The sequence below is a fragment of the Octopus sinensis genome, linkage group LG17 (assembly GCF_006345805.1).
Source record: "Octopus sinensis linkage group LG17, ASM634580v1, whole genome shotgun sequence".
Lineage (NCBI taxonomy): Eukaryota > Metazoa > Mollusca > Cephalopoda > Octopoda > Octopodidae > Octopus > Octopus sinensis.
The window spans coordinates 23,551,336-23,574,626 of record NC_043013.1 but is presented as its reverse complement, the minus strand read 5'-3'; the positions used below and the strand labels follow the sequence as shown (position 1 = coordinate 23,574,626).

The 23,291-nt window shown below is 38.6% G+C and overlaps 1 protein-coding gene across 1 annotated transcript in view; it reads left to right on the top strand.

Moving 5' to 3' along the window:
• Positions 1-12,538: 12,538 nt before the first annotated feature.
• The window catches only part of LOC115220912 (beta-mannosidase), a 70,779-nt gene continuing 60,026 nt past the window's right edge, over positions 12,539-23,291 (top strand). Inside the window, exon 1 of the mRNA XM_029791113.2 lies at positions 12,539-12,927. Coding sequence (XP_029646973.1) covers positions 12,795-12,927 — 133 coding nt within the window. The 5' untranslated portion in view covers positions 12,539-12,794. The remainder of the gene's footprint in view (positions 12,928-23,291) is intronic.

Sequence of the window (23,291 nt, the reverse complement as noted above, 5' to 3'; positions counted from 1 at the left end):
TGCTTAGTGGTATTTCACCCGTTGCTACGTTCTGAGTTCAAATTCTGCCAAGGTCGATTTTGCTTTCCATCCTTTCAGAGCTGATAAAATAAGTAACAGTTGAGCGCTGGGGATCAATGTAATTGACTTACCCCATTCACCAAAATTTCAGGCCTTGTGCCTGTAACAAATGATTGTTGTTGTTGTTATGCTGCTCTGCATTCCTTTCTGAATTGTCAGTATCTCCTACTTTCCCCAACCTCCTCCATCTCATGTTTCATTGATCATCCCCCACCCTTTATCAACTATTCCTCAATCCTACCCAACGTGTACAGTCATCACCTACTCTTACACCACTCCCATACTACCCATCTCTAACAGTCTCTCACTCTCTCCATACACTCTTGCAATCTCTTCTCTCTGTTGTTTCTATCCCTATGCACATCTACTCATCTTGAACCTTGATGCTTCAGTCTCAAACCTTATTACCAATATTTTTATCTCTTTGAAGCTCCCGGCCCCTTCTCTCATACTTTAACCCATTGTTGCATAAAATTTCTCCTCTCTCCCTCTCTACTGCAGCACCACTTAGTCATCAGAGGGGATCTTAGTCTTACAAGCTGTATGGTAGCCCCACCAGTGCTGGTGCCAAAGAGAAAACACTTAATACACTCTGTATAAAGGTTAGCATTAGGAAGATCCTCAAACTGTAGAAACCATGCCAAATCAGACACTGGAGCCTGATGCTGTCCAGTCAGACCATTCACCTCATGCCAACATGGGTTATGGACATTAAAAGATAATGATAGTGATGATGATGATGATTATATGTATCATCATCATCATCATCATCATTATTTAACATCCTCTTTCCATCCTTGCATGAGTAGGACGGTTTGACAGAAACTGGTCAGACAGGAGCTTGCACCAGACTTCTATGTCTGTTTTGACAGGGTTTTTATGGTTGGATGCCTTTCCTAACACCAAACACCCAGCAGAGTGATAGGAACAAGTCTTTCAAGCCATTCTCAATGGGGTCAGGCTCCAGTTGATAACAGTTGCATCTGAACTGTCCCGGCAGGCTTTTATGTAGCTGTTGGAAGACAGGGAACATCTTGGGTTGACAATCAAGCTGCTCCCAGGATTCTCCACAGCTTATCCCTATTGACCATGAAAGCAGCATAAAGGGCCATGTTCTGCTCTCTGCATTTCTCCTGAATCTAGCGAAGGGCAAAGATCACGTCTGTAATGATTCAGTTGGCACAAAAACCACTTCATCAGCAATGATAGGAACAAGTCTTTCAAGAAGAATGTGTTTCCAGTATGTTGCCTGCAATAAAAAGTAGCATGGGCCCCTCTGTAGTGGGAGCTCACTGACTTCTCTCGTTTGTTCATGTACTGAGACATTATTAGTAGAACCCATGAATATTTCACAGAATTAATGGTAAACTTTAAATATTCAGAAAGCGCAGCTTGTGTTGTGTCTGTATGGAAAGATAGTTACTCATCTTCTTCTTACTGATAACTGAAAGAAATTGGAATATGATGACCAGTTAATGCACTTTATATACTTTGGTGGTACCAATCTTTGGTGGTACAGTATCTCCGTTAGCAGTCCCTCTCTTGCACTCTCCATCACCACATCAACCACTATTGCAAACAATGGTGACAACACAGATTCCTGATGCACACCAATCTATGTATCATACTTAATGTATAAATACTGTTAAGTGGCCAGTTACTGCAGGATTTGTCCAACAAAAATATATCTTATGTACGTGCTGTGTTAAAAACACAATAAATATCATTAAGTGTGGCTATTTTAATTAGAATATTTTGTTTGTTTATTACTTATGACTTTATTGATTGTTATTACTGTAAATTCACAATTTCATGTTTGTTATATATTAAGCAACTACAAGAGGAATAATAAAAAAAAGAGTGATGTTGATTCATTGTTGACCAGAGGAGGTGGTAGGGAATCGATTTGTATGAGTATGTCTGTAAAATAAAAATTAAAACCCAATCAAGGGTTATTAATTTGAAAGATAATGAAAATAATTAATGGATCGCTACTTCTGCTACATTTAAATTCATTCAATTCATTATTAAATCAATATTGGTACTTGATTTATATTTTATTTTATTGACCCACGATAAATGAAAGACTGAGTTGGCTTTAATGGAATTTGAACTCACAACCAAAAGAACCATACCTTTCATCTGCTTAGCTCTTCAGAAAAGGACACATAGAATTGTTACGGTTCAGGAAATGAGTTATGCATTTATTGGTTGATTTTAAATATAACCAGCACCAAACTGAAGATGAATAAATTACAAACATTGTCTTATATAAATATCAAATATGAAACTCAAATTGACAACACAAAACTTTGAAGAAGGAGGTCACAGTTTGGTAATATTGTCGAATGGGCACTTTGATACAATTTGAGTCTTGGGACATTCAGCAAAAAAAAAAAAGAAATAACTGAACATCATCCAAGACTCACAAGCATGTTATTTAACCAAATAACACCAAAAACAATAACAATAATGATAATAAATGGTTCAAATTTTGGCCTAAATCCAACAAAACCAGATTTGTGGATTAAATCGATGCTATTGACCCCAAAAGAATGAAAGGCAAAGTTCAACCCTGCAGGATTTGAATTCAAAACGTAAAGAAATGAGGCTAAGTATTTTGTTTAATACAGGCCTTGGTATCCTATTTCCTTTAGCTTCAAAGAGGTAGAAAATTCAGACATAATACAATTTGGATCCCCATTAACAACACTGTTTCTCATAATTTTCAAAATAATAAACATGTTTGCAGAAAGTGTAGATAATGATTATCTTAGTGAAATTCTTTATCTTTTTTTATGTCGTTTGCTCAAAATCCTTTCACAACATAAACATATATAACATTACCTCCATTGATTTATTCATTATTTCAACACAGAATTCGAAAGCACAATAAAAGATTTCTGAGTTTACGCTTTGAGCATTATGATACAAATGGAACAAATGCAGTAATAACACTCTCTATTTATATTACTGTCAGCTAAACTTTAGCTGGGGAATTATTGTTATCAAGTCTTCCAAACTTCATGAAAATAATATCAAGCCTCCATCCACGCTTGCTCCCCTTTGGCAGGCAACATCCTCTCCTCTCCAACACGGACTAGTTGCAACAGGGAGATGGATGAAGCTCTATCACGGTGGAGAGAGCTGGGTTTGTCAGTTCCTGTTACAGTTGAGGATAGACAGAAAGAGAGAGTGTTCAGGTACCACTTTCAATTCTCTCCTCGATAAATCTGATCAATTTTCAAGGTGTTGCCTACTTTCAGTTAGTGTAAAATTCTCAGGGGACTGGATTGATGCCCTGCCTGTGGCCAACATTGGAGGTCTACTCAGTCTAGACGAAGTCTGTATCTTCATTACACCCAGAGCGGAGCTGACGTCTGTAGGGGACTGAGATGTTGTTGCTGTAGGCCCCTTGATCCTACAGAACCTAAATGCTGGTCACTTTGCTCGTCACACCAAGCTAAACCTAATCCCTGGCTCGGATAAATATCCTCAGTTCTGGAGCTGTCGGGGTTATCCAGAAGTGATGGAAAGAGACCAGGTGGTCTTACGCTCTGTCCCTGGGTTAGGGGTGGGTACCTCGTTTGGGGCGCCATAGTCTGTGACTCCTTTGCTTCTTCCTACATCCTGGATGCTGCAGTTAATGGGAGAGTCACTGCTTCCATAGCCAAATGGAAGAAAACCTTGAAGTATTGGGACTTGGCAGTGAACTATCTCTTCCATCCTGTGGCGTTTGAGATGTTCAGAGGGATTGGACCACTAACTGCGAAGTTCCTGCCAACATTGGCAGCTCACCTCACCAAGGTGTCAGGTGGTGTTTTGCCATCGCCCGTGGTAATGCTGCGAGCGTACTGGCTTGCTTCGGTAGGTTCCGTTGTGTTGAGCGACCACAAATGGCTTCAGTACAGTTTTAACAGAATGATTTGGAAGAAATAGAAGAAATTTTCTTTCATGTAAATAAATGTTTATGCTAATTTACGAATTTGCCAGCAGAATCTTATAGAATGACAATGTTTTAAAAGATGTACATGTTTCTATGTTATATATGAAAACAAAATCTCTAAAATAACATCAATGAGGATAATGTCAGTTTTTTTTTGATGGGGTGGGGTCATGTTGTACTATGATTACGAGGAAGTTATTAAATGGTTAAAAACATATGAACTTCTTTTTGAGTTATATGTATCATGACCAAATTTCAGTGAAAATAAAAATTAAAAAAAAAGAGAAATGCATTAATAAAATTTTAAGAAAATAAATTTGGGTGCAACAAGGGGAATTACTCGTGTAAAACTAATAAACATTTACAAGTCGAATAGCGTTATCTCCCTTCGTATTTGAAACTAATCTTGTCCCTGTATATTTTATGTGCCAAATAGCCTTTGTTCCGTTGTTAACAGGAGCTCACGGCAGACTTCTGTCCCGCTGTGATACCACATGCATTGTCTCCAGAGGGTATTGAACCTCAGGCGTATGGGAGAGAAGGCTAACTACGCACTGCTATGAGGATGGTTACTGAAAGCAAACCCCTTGTACGAAGCACCTGTGAATTAACGGTTGTTGAGTTTACTCTGCCTGAGAACTTCATTCTTCGTATTTCCAGCTCCTTAAATCAACAGCATGATTATAATGGAAGAAGAAGATACCCACCAAAGTATCATAAAAACCCTCCTTTCATTATACAAGTAAAAATGTGAAAAAAAAATAAAAAGAAGGAAAGATGACTTAAATTTTGCTTTGTTGCGTGAAGGTCATGGTTGGACTCGAGTTCTTATCCTGGTGGAAATATGGTGATTTCAGTTGAGAAAATGTTTAAGGATAGAAAACTTCTTCATCATTTTTAATATTATTTTTGTGAGATTCATTTTCCTTGTTGGGATTTTATGGATGCTAATTTAAAGCTGTTAGTGTTATAACAATAAATCATGTTGTAGAGAAGATGATTTGGTTAGTGTCTGCTTGAATTCATTGTCACCAAAACCGAAAACGAAACAAAAAAACAGTCTAATATATGTAAAAAAAAAATGTGTAGAAAACGACTATGAAAACAGAAATTTGCGCAAACGAACGGGGTGGGGGGGAGGACTTTTGGGAAATTCATGCAGTCCGATTTTTCCCTCATAACTTTCAGGAAAATGGGTATCTTTTAATGAAAGTTTATACAAATATCTTTCAAACGGCATAGATTACGATTATAAAGAAATGTGTGGGGAAAATTTTTTTTTTCCGCGGGGTAGGGAGAAAAATTTCGAGAAAACCGAGTTTCGGATCAGGAAGACCAAATAAGATCATTTTTTTGTAAAAACTTTGGGAAGAGCCTTTTCGGTAAAAAATAATTATAAAATACATAAATATTTTCAGAGGGAAATGTATGGTTTAAGACAGTGCTTCTCAGACTATCTGATGTGGCGTACCGAGACCTATAATATTTCTTAGTAATTTATACCGGAAACAATATATATAAAGAACTAGCAGTATCGCCCGACGTTGCTCGGGTTTGTAAGGGAAATAACTATATAAGCATTTTTAGAGAGTTACTTCCTTTATAGATGCCAATTCGGGCTTTCTTAGCCATTTCTGTTTTGGTGTCTTCAAGCCATGAAGTCGTTGTTCTAAAAGAACGCTGGTGTCCTTGACAACGCATTACGACGTTGATTTCCTTAAACTCCCTTCCCCACAGCTTCACGAGGGAGGGAAGAAGGGGGAGAAGCAAACACAGGTGCAGGTGTTTGAGCGTGGACGCCAACTCCGCCGCCATCGACACACGAAAAATTATGCATTAAAATGGAATAAAAAATGATGTTAAATTATTTTTAAAATCGTAGACTCATCGTAGACGCGCGCTAATAGCCAGACGGGCTCGATATTAATCACAACTATAAGATACCCGAATTTGGTTAAACTGCACCGCAAAATGTGGGAGGAGTTAGGAATCTAAATCGTAGGAGACAGACACTCACACAACTACAGTTTTATATATATAGATATAATAAAAGCTGACATTTTTTAAATCTTCTATTTATTTTGAAAACAAATAATACAATATTACATGAGTATTTTATAATCTTTCTTTCTTTTCTGGAAACTATCCGCGTACCAGCAGCTGATGGCCACCCCTTTGAGTAGTATGGATTTAAGGGAGATTTGGCTGTCGTTTCTAGCACATCCCAAGACAACCCTCCTCGTTTCTTTCTCACTCTCGCATGTATTGACGTTTTTCAATACTTTTCTCCCCATAAACACATTTATGTTATAAAAAATTATTTGAAAATTTATGATTTTTCTTCAACCCTGATTGTTTCTGTTTATAATTTAAAATATTGGAAAGCCTGAGGTCATTTCTGGCATTCATCCACGCTAAAAAAAAAAAATAGCTATGTAAAAGATAATTAATTTTAAATAGCATACTTTTCCCCGTTACAACGGAGAAATTCCAACTTAGATGGTCTTCTTGATCCGAAACTCCGTTTTTCCGAAATTCTTCTCCTCACTCCCTTGGAAAACATTTTTTTTCTCACAAATTTCTTTATAATCGTAATCTATGCCGTTTGAAAAGTATTTGTATAAACTTTCATCGAAAGATACCCATTTTCCTGAGAGTTATGAGGGAAAAAAAACGGATCTTGTGAATTTTCCGAAAGTCCTCTCCCCCCACCCCACCCCCGTTCGTTTTCTACACATTTTTTTACACCTATTAGACGGGGGGGTTTTGGTGGGGGTGACTGGGAGTTAAAGTAAATATTTTTTTCAATATGTGAGAAGAAATCGGGCGGGTGAACTGGTGAAGTGGGGGGAATACGATAATAATAATAATAATAATATAATAATAATAATAATAATAATAATAATAATAATAATAATAATAATAATAATAATAACAACAGAGGTTAAGAAACCCGAATTTTTGCGTAGTCAGTTTTCTATTCTTTCTTTTTACCCTTGGGTTTTCTTTCTAATCCCAGTTTGTAAAAATATTTGGTTCACCGAGTTCCAAAAAAAATATCAACTAAATAAGAACAACAACAACATAAATGAAAATCTGGGGTTTATTGAAAAAGGACCTAAAATTTCAACGTGAACCGTGAAGGAAACATGTCCTCATGTTGAAAAAATAAGAAAAAAAGAAATGGCGAAAGCTATTTATTCTATTTCCTTGAGTGTGTTTTAGTGTCTTCTGTGATACGAGACTACAATCGTCCACTTGGGAACCTGTGAGACCAGACAAACTTCTCATCTGACCGCAGAAATTCAGCTGAACGCAAAAACGCCGCCCCATTTTCCCCCCGAATAAAATTATTTGTTCTGTTTACATCGGGCTTTTCCCCTCTCAGCGAGAGAATGGTCGTTTAGCGTTTCGTGAGGAGATTTCTAATAAAATATAGAATTAGTATATTACAATTCTTTTGCTTGTTTCGGTCATTTGACTGCAGCCATGCTGGAGCACCGCCTTTAGTCGAACAAATCGACCCTAAGACTTATTCTTTGGAAGCCTAGTGCTCATTCCATCGTTCTCTTTCGCCGAAACGCTAATTACGGGGGATGTAAACACACCAGTATCGGTTGTGAAGCGATGTGGGGGGGGGACAAACACACATACACATGCACGCACGCGCGCACACACACACACACACACACGCGCGCGCGCATCTATACGACGGACTTATTTCAGTTTCTGTCTACCAAATTCATTCACAAGGCTTTGGTCGGCCCGTCGCTATAGTAGAAGACATTATAAGGCGGCGAGCTGGCAGACACGTTAGCGCGCCGGGCGGAATGCTTAGCGGTATTTCGTCTGTCGTTACGTTCTGAGTTCAAATTCCGCCGAGGTCGACTTTGCCTTTCATCCTTTCGGGGTCGATAAATAAAAGTACCAGTTTCGCACTGGGGTCGATGTAATCGACTTAATCTCTTTGTCTGTCCTTGTTTGTCCCCTCTGTGTTTAGCCCCTTGTGGGTAATAAAGAAATAGGTATTTCGTCTGTCGTTACGTTCTGAGTTCAAATTCCGCCGAGGTCGACTTTGCCTTTCATCGTTTCGGGGTCGATAAATAAAAGTATCAGTTTCGCACTGGGGTCGATGTAATCGACTTAATCCCTTTGTCTGTCCTTGTTTGTCCTCTCTGTGTTTAGCTCCTTGTGGGCAATAAAGAAATAGGTATTTCGTCTGTCGTTACGTTCTGAGTTCAAATTCCGCCGAGGTCGACTTTGCCTTTCATCCTTTCGGGGTCGATAAATAAAAGTACCAGTTTCGCACTGGGGTCGATGTAATCGACTTAATCCCTTTGTCTGTCCTTGTTTGTCCTCTCTATGTTTAGCCCCTTGTGGGCAATAAAGAAATAGGTATTTCGTCTGTCGTTACGTTCTGAGTTCAAATTCCGCCGAGGTCGACTTTGCCTTTCATCCTTTCGGGGTCGATAAATAAAAGTACTAGTTTCGCACTGGGGTCGATGTAATCGACTTAATACCTATGTCTGTCCTTGTTTGTCCTCTCTATGTTTGGCCCCTTGTGGGCAATAAAGAAATATATAGTAGAAGACACTTTTCAGAATTATGTGGCTGGTAAGCAAGCTACTTACCACACAGTCACCACAATTCTTTTCGAAATCCGTCGAAACTACACCTGATTATATATACACTTTAGATGAGTTGTAGTGCACCTGAGCACTGTACACAATTATTATTATTATTATTATTAAAATATTTTGAAAGTTGGCGGGTTTTGTAAAATTATTCACTTTTTCATTACACAGATGTTGTATGGAACATAGGACAACAATAATGATTCCTATATAAATAAAAAAACAATGTTATGGCATGAGTGGCTGTGTGGTAAGTAGCTTGCTAACCAACCACATGGTTCCGGGTTCAGTCCCACTGCGTGGCATCTTGGGCACGTGTCTTCTGCTATAGCCCCAGGACGACCAATGCCTTGTGAGTGGATTTGGTAGACGGAAACTGAAAGAAGCCTGTCGTATATATGTATATATATATATATATATATATATATATATAAGTGTGTGTGAATATGTTTGTGTGTCTGTGTTTGTTCCCCTAGCATTGCTTGACAACCGATGCTGGTGTGTTTACGTCCCCGTCACTTAGCGATTCGGCAAAAGAGACCGATAGAATAAGTACTGGGCTTACAAAGAATAAGTCCCGGGGTCGATTTGCTCGACTAAAGGCGGTGCTCCAGCATGGCCGCAGTCAAATGACTGAAACAAGTAGAAAGAGAAAAAGAAAAAAGAGTATGTTCTAATTTAAATGTGGATATTGTAAAACAAGGTCACTGGGCGGGTTGATATCAATACGGTTTTTAAACTATCTCATTACTTCACGTGTTATCAGAAGGAAAGGAAAGTATTGTTCTCCTGTAGTGAAGTTTAAAGCTCAGAACATAATTAAATACCACAAATTGACACTCTAATCTTTTCCTTTTTATGGCTAGGGGGTACTACTTAAGAAGCGCTAGCTAGTCATGACTAGTCGATCCTTACTTTGTGTTTTATTTAGTTTGTTTTAAAAGATTATTTGGATCTTTTCGGTTTGAACGGCAGTTTTTTTCTAGCGGTGTCATATGAAATTGTCACCCATAATTATGACCCTAGTATCGATCTATTGCATTTCAATCTGTTTTAGGGTCAGGGTTAAGGATGGGGGGAAGGGTATCTTTTTTCTTCACAAATGTAAATAAACCCAATCTGTTTCTTAAACGAGGGATATATTCATACGGCACATAATGTTTTCACCTCAATAGACGTCATTGATTGATTGAAATTGCAGAAAATGAAAAAAAGCAACAACAAATATCTTACAAACTATAGAATTTTCTCAATAAAGCCAAGAGAAAAAGATGTTTTATAAACACATTCTACCAGTATACGAAGTTTAAAAGTGTTTAGTTACGTGGAAATTATTTTTAAAAACTGCCGTTCAAACCGAAAAGATCCAATTATTTACTTTGTGTTAAAAATTATTTATTGGCAATCTTTCGTCTCTAGTAGACCTTTCCGTCGATTTCCGTAAATATATTTTTTTTTTTACATATGGGCTTGCGGGAACTTTTGAAGTAATGAGAGCGAAAGAGACTAAGAGAAAGCGATTGTATGACGAGGGAAGTTCTTTTGAAGTTACCGTGCATGGGAAGCATTGATGTATATGTGTGTGTGTGTGTGTTTGATGGGGTGTGGGAGACAGACAGTATGTTGTGTAAGTGAAGTGCTTCTGTTAGTGTGTGTGAAGAGACAGAGTAATGTGTGAAAGAAAGAGATAACTGAAATGTTTTACTCGGTGTATGTGTATATGTATATTACTTCAAAAGTTCCCGCAAGCCCATATGTAAAAAAAAAAAAAAAATTTTACGGAAATCGACGGTAAGGTCTACTAGAAACGAAAGATCGCCTATTTATTTTGTGTTTTATTTACTTTGCTAGGTAGTCGATGTAGGATCGACTAGTCACGACTTGCTAGCGCGGATGCGCGAGTGCGCGCCCTGGGACCAGTAGTACCTGACTAGGGCAGGTCGAATCCCTTAATTTAGCGAACCCCGAATAATTTTGAATCAAATGAAATTACACTCGTAATGAAACAAAAAGACAACGTTAATGAAAAGTAAGCTAGTGAATTCTCAAATCTAAATTGTTTATTAATTAAATGGAGTCAAGCAATGGTAAACGGCTCTGACTTTTGGTAAGTACACCAAAAACCCTGGACACGTTTTTATCTTATTACACCTCGTCAGTTACATATTGCCTAACACATAACTATCAGGTCTTTGAGAGATTAGTTGGCCCGCACTTAAATACATATTCTTCACGTAAATATTATTGTCGGGATATTTCCTTCTCCTCACCCCGCCATGGTTTAATCAGAGAAAGAAGGGAATTGTCCATGATCTTTATAAGGACTCGGAGTCATGGACAAGCAGTACAGCAATCCTCACATTTGAGATTTGCAACACAGTGGAGTCTACTAAAGACCTAGTGATGGGGTTAAGCCAAGCAACGAATTAAATTTCCTACCCAACCATTCTTACGACAGTTACTGTATTTCTTTAAGGGGAAAATGGTGTTGGAAACAGAGTTAAACATAAATTATTAGGAAGGCATAAATTAGAAAAAGATGGTATAAACAAATTGAATTCAACCAAGTTGAACATATCTAAACATATTCGGGTGAGTTGAATATATTTATGACATCGAAAATTCCAGTTACACAGTTTGTCTGCCAGAATCTAATTTTTAACTCAACAGAAAAGTGTTCCCATAAACACAGGCCCAGGAAAGAGAGAATATATATGACAATATTTAAATCTGAATTAGGAGGGACTAAGTGCAATGATTAGTGCGGACACAACAAGCGTGATAAGATAAGTAGAGGCAAGTGGGGAGCGTGTGCCTGTGTAAGGGAAGCATGAGTTCGGCCAGCTTAAAGGTGCAGAGGCCATTAGAGTAGCACAAGAAAAGGCAGGACAGGAAACAGCGTGTCTGTGAATGACTTTATGGCAGTCCGTCGGGTGGAACCTTTTCTGGATGCAGTTCTAGAACGGCTGTGCATTCAACACAGCAATAGTTACGGCGGCACTACCACCACCACAGTCTCAGGCGTGACATCACTAGTTTCCCATGGGTTTCTCCTGACCTCAACAGATTATCAGTCGTTGTTGGCGGATAAAGTATCTTCTGGTCGTGAAGACAATGGCCAGTCGTTTGATGTCTTTTGGGCAAACCATAGGTAATGGCGACGACCAGTTACTTCTACATGAGCGAATCATGCCGTGTTCAAACGTACATGACAGAACTTGGCAACGTGAAAGCGATACGGAGCGCCGGATATCAATATAATAGTATGTTAGTTCCCTATCAATGTATACTGGGGTGCGATGCCATTACGAGTGAGCAAAAGCCTTGTACCTTCTCGAGATTCAATTGAATCAACTAAATTTATTACTGATTCTCATTATCCCACAAATCTCTACGTGGTCGTTCGACTTTCTACAAAGGACAGGCTGATCCATCCCAAAGCACACTCTGCCATCTTAAAAGAAATAAAGGACACATTGAACAGTGTAGTTCTAAATATACGGTCATTACTACTCTAACATACGAGTTCCTTTTCTTTTTTTCTGCAATCGGCGTTTATGATCTTACAGACAAAACTAAGAATTTATAATTTAGTTTCACTTTATAGGTTTAAAAAAAAAATTTATCGGATTTTACGCAAATTACCGATCACCATTTTACACTTTCCCACACCAATCAAGAACTTTTCGGTTTTATTTAATTACTGATAATTAGTGACTTCATTTGGTAAAAAGTCACACATTTATGAAGAAGCAGTGTAGTTGATTTTTGTCGATAGTAGCAAATAAATATCTAATACTTATTTTATCGATTCTTTCCTTGCAGAGATGAAATACAAATTCAGCTCTGGTAGGATTCGAACCCACAATGCAACGCCGGTTCACCGATTTACTACGAACTTAATTCAATAAGTCGACCAAAGCAACGAAATACAAATGAAATGGAGTGGTTAATTTCAATGTCATGTGAGATAGAGTAAGTGCTTAAAGTTCAACTGCTGTTGTTAGTGACGGCTTTGGTTTACTTTATTGCGCTGTTGGAGAAGGAAGAGGGACATTTTTATTTGGTTGAGAGATAACAAAAGGCAAAGCGATCGTAGCCGCCGCCGTCGGAGCTGGAGAACTTGCTCTGTTCGGTCACACTTTAATCCAAACATGTTGCTGCAGCTGATTCCTCTTCCTTTCATATTATTGCTATTACTGTCGGAGTTTTTCTCGTGTAATGTGATTGATGGACAAGTACGGATAAATTTAAACGGAAAATGGACAATACAAGCGGAGGGCAGCAGTAAGTTCATTTATTTATATAAAGAATGCTTAGAATGAATTGTGGAAAATACATGGAGGTGCTTTCTTTTGATTATGACTTATATGAAAAGATCGCCCAGCGAGGGACCAACACCATACAAAGTGCGTTGACTGCTTCTTTGAACATTCATTTCTTTCTCTCTCACTCTGTCGTGTGTGTGTGTGTGTGCGCGTCTTAAGATAAACTTTACATTATTCATAGCAATTTTATGAATTCGATCTGCTGTCTGTATGTTTATGTTTTGTTGTCCTCACTTTTAAAATGTTATTATTACTGTTCTTCGGGAATAAAAGTAAACAATTCTCGGATTTCGTCTAAATTTTAAAAACACTTTTTTTTTTTTTAATGCTTCATCACGTTCCAAGCTTATCTCAACCTCATTATTATAATTAGCGTCAGCGTCGGCGTAATTGTGCTGAAAAAGGTACTCGACAATCTCCCGACAAGTTGATTCCGTCTCGAAAATAAATGAACATGTTCGATAAGCAGATCTTAAATTTACTGTTAGAATAAAAAGAAGGAATGGTCAAGATTGAAATGCTTTTGACCATATGTTTACTCATTCAAAGCTGACCAGGTCTTAAAAAAAAAAAGTTTAATGAATAATTGTGTAATTTTCCATTTATTTTTGTACGTGTGTGTGTATAACAAATCTGAGAAATTTACTTGAATTTCATGCTTGTTCCCTGTAAGTATTTGTTAGGAAGTCCTGCAAGGTGTATTTCGCCCATGACTGCCCTGAAACAATGAAATGCGATTTTAGAATGATAAGTTCCATTTTTTAAAACTTTAATTGGCATCAGTTTGTTTGGCGGCCGTAGAAGAAATTGTAATACTTTTTCTGTTGATGCTTTACAACATTCAATCTATTTCTGAGAATAGTTCAAGCTTTTGTTGTTTATGTCTAGCGAGTGTGAAGATATGAGGTTTGTTTAAAATGTTGTTGACGAATATAAGACGGAACAAATTAGGACAATGTTGTATAACATTCCTTTTCTGCTTTGGCAGAAATCGTTTTCCTTTGACTGGGCGACTTTTCAGTTTACCTTCCTACTTTGGTCGATCTGCAACTTACGGTTTCGAACCACCAGTTCTCACTTTGTCGACTTCTAGTCGGATTTGTAATTACTTGCGTCGACAACCACGGCTAGTGCCTTGGTGCTTTCCTCGCCCCCCCCCTTCTGTTCATGTTTCGATGCAATTGTAAATAATGGATCAATCTCCTGCAGGATAATTTCGTAATATGTAAGAAACGGCCCTCCTTCTACTCCGTACAACATGGTGAGGCATACACCGACCTTATGATAACATAGTCGAGCTAAACAGATATGCGAGTTTGTAGTTTCGTTTTTGAAGAATAACTCGATATTTCACACACATTGGTGTGCTTTGTCAGAAAAGGGCTCATAAAAAGGTTTAGCTGCGGAGTAGCTCTTCCTTGAAGTCCCACATCGCTAGAATAGTTTCCCCGCCTCCTTCAGTTTTTAATATTCCTGTGTTTCACATCACAGAAGTTATGATTATGGAAAGACAAAAAGAAAAAAAATATCCAAACATTGTAATTTATCTATTTTACATTATTGTCCCCTGCTAACGTACCCTTTCCCTTCTCCGTGAGGCATGGAACTTCGAAGGACAGCTATTCCTAAAATAGATAGCAGGGAAGCTGGTTTGTGAGATATGGCCAGATTAATTGCTAAATGACAGTATTGTTGAAGAAGCTCATTTAAGAAAAGTTTGTCGTTTCTCTCCCAGAGCCTGTTATTAAAGTAGTTGCTTGATGGGAAATATTTTTGGTGAATTAATCCAGATTTAGTAAGAATTTCAGTAGAATGTGAACAAGGCAGAAGATTTGTGTTCGCTCACGAAGAGTGTATGTTGAGATGGGTTTGCATCGATCAAATCATGAAAGGGAATACAGATGGAACACAACGTGGTATTTGGAGGAATAGTTTGAGGAGATACAGAGAAAGGGTTTGTTAAAGAAATATTACATAGAACAATAAACAGCTCAGTATTTAAAGGGGGAGTGGGGTGGAATTATGTGCTCAATAACTGGTAATCATATGGATGGTACAGAATGAATTGTTCATGTGTTTAACTATTTTATTTGAAACAGCCAGAAGAATTTAGCCATTCTTGCTAAACTGCCTTCACACTGCATTTTATTCCTTTGGTCTGATGCTAACAAAAATAATTGAAGTTGGTAAATGTTTCAGTAGTTAAGAATTGGAGTAGAGAAAGCCCAAAGAAACATAGAACAAGGTAGTAAACCTGTTTGTAAACAAGTATTTGAAAAAGATTTCTGTTGCTGTTTGTGACGAATATTTTCTGTAATTATTTAATATTCTCCCAAAGAGTCTGAGGAACTTGCACAAAGTAGATGTAGCAGTTTTTAAATCAAAGCTGGACATCTTCCTGTCGAGAGTCCCAGATGAACCTACCTCATGGCAAGAGGTGCAAATGAGAGTAGCTATATCAAACTCCATTCTTCACCAAGTGCCACATATTAGACAAGGTTCTTCGTAATAACAGTGTAGCACAAAACGGCGGTGCATCAGCATGGCCGCAGCTCTGAGCTGAAACTAAAGAAAAAAAAGAAAAAAAAAATGTCTTGGATTTACTGTTCCATAATAAATAAACTTCTAGTGTTGTAAGTTATAGTAATTAAACACTGGGAAAACATTTCTTTCATTTGTTGTTAAATGCTTATTAGCATAACGATATCATCTTCGTTTATTTATTTCCTTATTTATATATTTGCATATTTGTGAAACCAAAAGGAATACTAAAAGTAATATTCTCAAAAACTGGAAAGAAAATTCCAGTTTGTGTGAATTTGTCTTCATTTGTTTATAGAAAAAAGAAAGAGAAATTAATTATTCTCACCTGTAAAATCATAAAAATTCCTACCTGAATAATTTCTATTATTTTATCTCTGCACAGTTCCAGTTCCCTTTCATGGTATCTTGACCTGTCGGAAACTTCTGCCAAAATTTCCTTATAATTAAATCTTCCTATCATAAAACCTTCAGTATTTAAACCGGTCATATCCGGCCAAAATATCCTACCTGTTTTAGGTTCAATCTGGCCAGATCCTGCCTCTCACACCTACCCTACAACATCATTCTAAAATGAAACAGTTGTATCGTTGAAATCTTGAAGCTACAAGATAATGCGTGGTTAGTTCCAAACAATGTAAATAATAAGGATTACGTTTGACAGAATAATCTGACAGAGTAAAGGGTTAAATGATGACACAAATATTAAGGGCAGGAACAGTAGATAAAAAAAACAATTTAATGATCTGATACAGTGACAGTCTTCAATCTACGACAACTCAACATTCTGAATTGCACTGTAAGATATCCCTTTTGATAAATAAAAAAATGCAAGCTTACTGTGGCACAGCATCAAAGAAAGTAAAGAAAGAAAAAGAGGAACTCTTCCACAACTGCCAAAGTGTTACCTGCTGAAGTTTCAAAGATCACCCAGGAGAATATATAGTCACAAATTAGCACGTTTAAAAGTGTTTATTCTTGAAACACAGATTTATGCACCAGGAGAAAAAAAGGGATGTCAATAGATTGGGTTTCACAGTTTGGTATGAAGTAGTTTAAATAATTATTAGCATAACAATCATCATCTTCATATCAACAGGTCCAATAGTATAATCTAGGGCATAATATCACTTTGATCCCAGAACTCCTTGGTCATGGGGTTGCTAGATTGCCTTGTTTGAAAATATAAGGACACAGATTGTGTCGTACAGTGAGCTGGAGATGATGTTTCCTGGGGCTAAATTACAGCAACATTAGTCCTAAACCAGGACTGCCATGTTATGTTGGCAAACAATCTTTACTACAAAGTATTGTTGCTGAATATCTCTCGTTGTGAGATTTAAAAATAATAATTCTCTAATTAGAATAATTTTCCTGAGATTACAATTTAGCACAATTTTAGTCATGGTCTGCTACTCCTTTTGGGTAATTTTATCAAAGACACTGAAATGTTTGAAATGTGATGTTAAAAAGAACATCTTATTGTTTTTCACATAAACCACAAAAAAAAAAATGAATTAACAATACAAAACTATTTCCCATTGTCAGAACATCATTGCATTAAGCGTCTGTCGTCTGTTTAACCTCTTGTTTTCATATTTGGTGACAAAAGAAGAAGCAAAAGAATTTTCATTTCGTGTTATCTGCAGAAATGTTTTCACGTTTTTTTCAGAACCTGCATGTTGTATGACTCCACAGTTTTTAGTTGTTAGGCTCAAAATAACAAATATATTATACTTTGACAACAAAATGGTATCAGTTTTAATGAGTCACAAAATTCATTTTGTGCAAGGGACAAAGGTCACAGCCTTCATTACTTCATTATAATGTTTGGAATGTTTGGAATATATTCTAGATACCAGCATGAAAGGCAGATGTTAAATGATGATGATGATGGTGAACTTTACAGTTCTTAACATTTATTATTTTTCAATAACATATTTTGATTAACGAGCATCCACAGATCTTTCCACATTTTGATTTAATTGTGGCAAACCAGAGATTCATGACAGCGTAAGGTGTGAGTCTGAAGTCATAAAAAGACTTACATGAGCTGATGCAGTCTTGGATTTATTGGACAAGAGTATTTGTCATATATCTGTGGAAGAGGACAAAGGTTAGGCTCTTTAGGTCTCTGGTCCTCCCTGTTCTGCTCTATATTTGTGAGACATGGACACAACCCTTAGGAATTACCTGAACTTCTTTGGAATCAGGACACTTCACACAATTATGGTTTACCATTGGTCGGATTTTATATTCAATCAACATTTCTATTCAGCTGGGATGTGTCCTGTGATCCAGGTACACCAGCTCCAACTATTTGGCCATGTTGCTCAATTTTCCAAGTTAGACCCTACTTACCATGTTTTATTTTACTCAGAATCTGCCTGGGTTGATGCCACATGGTCACAGTAGATGAGGAGGTATCTCATGGTGATGCAGCAACATACTGTAACGGTGCAGGCCTCTACACCTTACCTGACCTGTGGCAGACCATCTGCTTTGTAACAAGAAGCCCACTTGCACACCTTCTGTTAAGAACTTAACTGGGTTTCTTCTCTCTATAAAGAAGTGCATTCTTGGGAGGTGGAGAAACTATTTTGCTGATCTCCTAAATCAGTCCTAATAAATCTTCTGATGGACATAAGGTGCATCTAGGGATGAAGACTGACTTCTTGGAGACTGAGCTCACTGAGACCATTAAAGCAGTGAAATCTGTCACAGCCACCAGAGAGGAAAAAAATTCAGCCTGAGATTTTAAAGGCCTTAGAGAAGACACTCTCTGACCGTTTCATGTATGCCAAGTGGTTTGGAAAGATGTGAAAGCAACAGCAATCCAGAGGGATAATCCCAACTTTTAAAAAGAGAGAGACAAGGGAGAGTTCTCTAATTATAGAGGAATCCCCTTGTTGAGCTTCCCTGGTAAAGTCTATACTAGGTCTCTGGAAAAAAGATGTAGGGAAATGGTCAGCTCAAGCTTGCTGAAGAATATATACATGCACACACACACACACACACACACACAACTCTGTCCCCTGGCAAAACTCACCCACAACCATCCCTCCAAACTCCCCAACACCCACTGCAGACCCCTCCAGCTTCTTCTCAAGATCACTTGCTATCTCTTCTATCCCCTCTGTACTACTTATGCCCCTTCCTCCACTGTTCTTTGTGAGTAGCCCCCCCCCCCTCTCTGACTGACAGGCTCTATCTTTCTCCCTCTCGCCCCTTCTTTGTCCTATTGGAGCAGCGAAGCATCTCCTCTCTAGTAAGACACCTATCCCTGCTCTTCTGTCATACTCTGACCTCTTGCCTGGCACATATGGCCACTTCTCTCAGATCCTCTCTCTCTCAGCTGAGATGTCTTTATTGTGAAAGCCAGCCCATTTGGCATCCCAGCAGGTACTGGTGTCATATGAAATCCACCTGTCCCAGTGTCACACAGGAAGCACTTGTGCCAATGCTATGTAAAAAACCCTCATGTCAGTGTCACATAAGGAGCACCTGTGCTGGCCTCGTGTAAAAGCACCCAGTGCACTCTGTAAAACAGTTGGTGTTAGGAAAGGTGTCCAGCTGTAGGAATCGTGCCAAAACAGATGACCGGAGGCCAGTACAGCTCTCTAGCTTGCCAGCTCTTGCCATACTGTATGATGACCTAGGCCAGCATAGAAAATAGACATTATATGATGATGATGATTATATGATAATTAACAAAGAGCAATTAGAGGTGAAATGTTTATTCCATTTTGATGACAGTTGTTTCATAACAGCTGTTTCAACAACACATTAATGACACAAAAAACACCTAATATAAATATACAAATAGATGTCAGCTATATATATATATATAGTTGTGCTGTAATATAATGAATTGGATTGCTTATCAGAACATTTTGCAGCCTGTAAACATTTAACTCTGCTAAATTTAATGAGGTTGTCTCTATATATAGCAGCAGACTTGGTAGTCTTCCTCACCTCACAGATACTAGAATGTCCATATTTGAAAATAGAGTAGAATAAAAAGTAACTGATCATCAATAATTTGATCAAACTTTAGCCATAGAGTTCCATAGGATATTAAAATAATAAAAATGTAAAGAGTAAGTTGGAAAATAAGTAAGAAAGGAATAAAAAAAAAAGTAAATAAGGCGCAGGAATGGCTGTGTGGTAAGTAGCTTGCTAACCAACCACATGGTTCCGGGTTCAGTCCCACTGCGTGGCATCTTGGGCAAGTGTCTTCTGCTATAGCCCCGGGCCGACCAATGCCTTGTGAGTGGATTTGGTAGACAGAAACTGAAAGAAGCCTGTCGTATATATGTATATATATATATATATATATATGTATGTGTGTGTTTGTGTGTCTGTGTTTGTCCCCCTAGCATTGCTTGACAACCGATGCTGGTGTGTTTATGTCCCCGTCACTTAGCGGTTCGGCAAAAGAGACTGATAGAATAAGTACTGGGCTTACAAAGAATAAGTCCCGGGATCGATTTGCTCGACTAAAGGCGGTGCTCCAGCATGGCCGCAGTCAAAATGACTGAAGCAAGTAAAAGAGTAAGGAATGAAAATGTTGGGACAAAATTGAAAGAGAGTGAACAAGTTTGTGAGTAGGAAGGTTTTTACTAGAGTTCTGCATCTCTAGATGAACATATTTCAAAGAATGTAAATATGAGGTAGGCACACCTTCATGCTGGGATGGTTTCAGAGGACGGATATATTCTTCTCTATGATTGCCACCCACAGAATCACACACACACCATATGAGTGCATCATCAAATATTTACACACACGTGCACACAGACATGTACATGCACACACATTCTCATACATACATATGTACACATACAGACTTTGTAGTCAATACAGTTCTATATTAAAGAGATGAGGAATTATGTACATTATTTACATTTGACGGACATATGTCCTCATCTTGTTTGTTGTTAACACAACATTTTGGCTGATATATCTTGGGAATGAGAACCTTGGTTCGAAATTTCCCCATGACACCTGATGAAGGCTGGAGGATATATCAGCTGAAATATTGTCTTAACAGCAAACAAGATGAGGACAAATATCCGTCAAATGTAAATAATGTAAATAATTTGTAGTCAGTAATAAGATTTTCTTTTGTGTTGCATCATGCATATGGTGATCTCAATTCTGGCGTATAATTTCCATACCAGCAATGGCCTCTTCAATCTCCAGTGCTTTAAAGCCAAACCTCTTGTCTGACTGCCAATGATACAGGACTTGTTTGCTGCTGATGTTGTTGTTGCAACATCTATGGAAGAAGCACAGGAGCTTGTAAATAATTTCTCTAATATGAGTAAAGCTTTTGGTTTCATTACCAGCTTTAGAAGACGTCCACCAGCCAAGGTTCATCCCTGAGTAGATCAGGTATAAAACAACAATGACGACCTGTTCATTAATTCCCTTCACTGATGACAAAAACCTGAAATATTTAAAGACCTTCACTTGTCTGGGGAGTAGAGTGAACTAGTGCCCCTCTTGATGATGAAATACTCAAAGGTAGAAGCGCTTTTTGGATGGACAGGAACCTCATTAGAAACAAACATTTTCAACCAAGCTGTACAAATTGGAATCTTGGGTCCCCCGTCAATCACATCTCAACCAGCTCGATGGGTTTCATAAGGGATGTCTTTAAACCATTTCCAGACAATTCCTGAACAGAATTTGAAATATCAACTTGTTCTCTAAATGTAAAATTGATGGTATTGAATCCTTTTTTTTTTTTTTTTTTTTGTAATCCTAATTAAGATGGGTTGATCATGTTATCAGAATGAGTAATAACAGAACTCCAAAAGTCCTTGAGCATAACTAGTTCCATGATAGAAGGAGAGACCTAGGAAGACAATAACTTTGGTACAAGAACAAATTCAAAGCTAACTTGAAAGTGACAAAGAGTCTCTCAGAAACATTTGAAGATCTTCATTGAATCACAATGGGTAGAATGGTTTGACAGGAGCCAGCCAGGCAGAAGCCTGCAACCAACTTCTGTGACTGTTTTGGCAAGAATTTTGCAGCTGGATGCCCTTCCTAACACCAACCACTCAGCAGAGTGGACTTAGTGCTTTTTACATGGCACAAGCATAGGTGAGGTCAGTTTTGGCAAGGATTTTACAGCTGGATGCCCTTCCCAATGCCAGCCACTTTACAATGTAGACTGGATGCTTTTTAAGTGGCACCAGCACTAGCAGGGTCACCAAGTACTTGCAAGACAAAAATCGTTTGCAAGGAGATGATCTTGTGTCAGATGATGAAAGACTATAGTGAGACAGAGAGACAGAAACAGGTGCCTTGGTGTAGAGGAGGTACAAGGTTACCCAACCAGAGAGAGAGAGAGATCAAGGATGAAGACAGAAACCAGGAGATACATGGTTACCCAATCTGAGAGAAATGCAGGAGAAGGAGGGAGAGTGAGAGACAGTAGGATATAGATGGTGACAAGTGCTGGGGCATACCTTTGAGATTTGAAGGTTGTAATGTAAGTGCCAGGATATTGTGAAAGAAGCAGGATTAGAGAGCGTGGAGGGATGGGGAAGTGAGTGGTGAACACCTGGGTATATATAGAGTGAGGAGGGCAGCTGCCAGATAGCAATAATACAGAGAAACGGGGCAACTCCGTGAGGACATGATTAGGGAGTGAGAGGTGGGCATAGTGTATGAAGGAAGAAATGTGAGGAAGAGAAGAGATGTAGATTGGTTTGTTGGGGTAGGGTGTCCTGGTACAAAATTCTTCATCTTCATCATCATCATCATCGTTTAACGTCCGTTTTCCGCGCTAGCACGGGTTGGACGGTTTGACGGGGTCTGGGAAGCCAGAGGCCTCTCCAGGCTCCAGTCTGATCTGGCAGAGTTTCTACGGCTGGATGCCCTTCCTAACGTCAACCACTCCGCGAGTGGATTGGGTGCTTTTTACGTGCCACCTGCACAGGGGCCGGGGGGGTCCGGCATCGGTCACGATCGGTTCAAGCTTTTCTAGAGTTGAGTTGGGGGGGGGGGTCTAGCTGAGAAAGGTTCCACCGGTGGAAAGAGAGGGAGAGATAGTTGGGGGGGGGGGGGGGTGCAGGTAATATAGGGAAGCACCAGTGGGGAAGGTTGGGTAAGGAGGAACGATGACAAGGAAAGGGTTGGTGCAGAAGAAATAAAAACGTAGGATATCACGAGACGGGGAGGGGACTGGAAGGAGATGGTCGGATTGAGGCAGTGACAGATTCTAAACAGGAGGTAACGTAAGATCAGTGGGGCAGTTAATGAGCTGCGGTGCTAGCAGCTTGACTTGGTGGGGGAAGGGGTAGTACACAGTGAAAGCATGTGAGAAGGAGGGGTAGGAGGGAGAGACACACGCAATGGTGGTGGGGGAGGAGGAGGGAAGAGGCCATATCCGGTGTAGATGGTGAGAAGTGTTAACCGGTATTGGTGGTGAGATGTGTTCACCGGTATTGGTGGTGGGGGTGGTGAGAAGTGTTCACCGGTGTATTTGGAAAATTATTTCATCTGTTTTTTTTTTTGTTTTTTGTTTTGTTTTTTGTGTGTGTGCAGTGTCTAGTGGTAGTTGACTGTTCACTCAGCTTTGCATCAATGGAGAGAAGATAAAACTTAATGAAAAGGAATTCAAGCATAAATATGTGTAAAAAAACATTTTGTTTCCGGTTGTAACAGCATTAGCTTCTAAGAAACCTGTGTTTCTGCATTGTTTTGCTTCATCAGCTACAAAAGGTAATTGCCACTTGCAGTACAAATTATTATTGGTATGTGAAT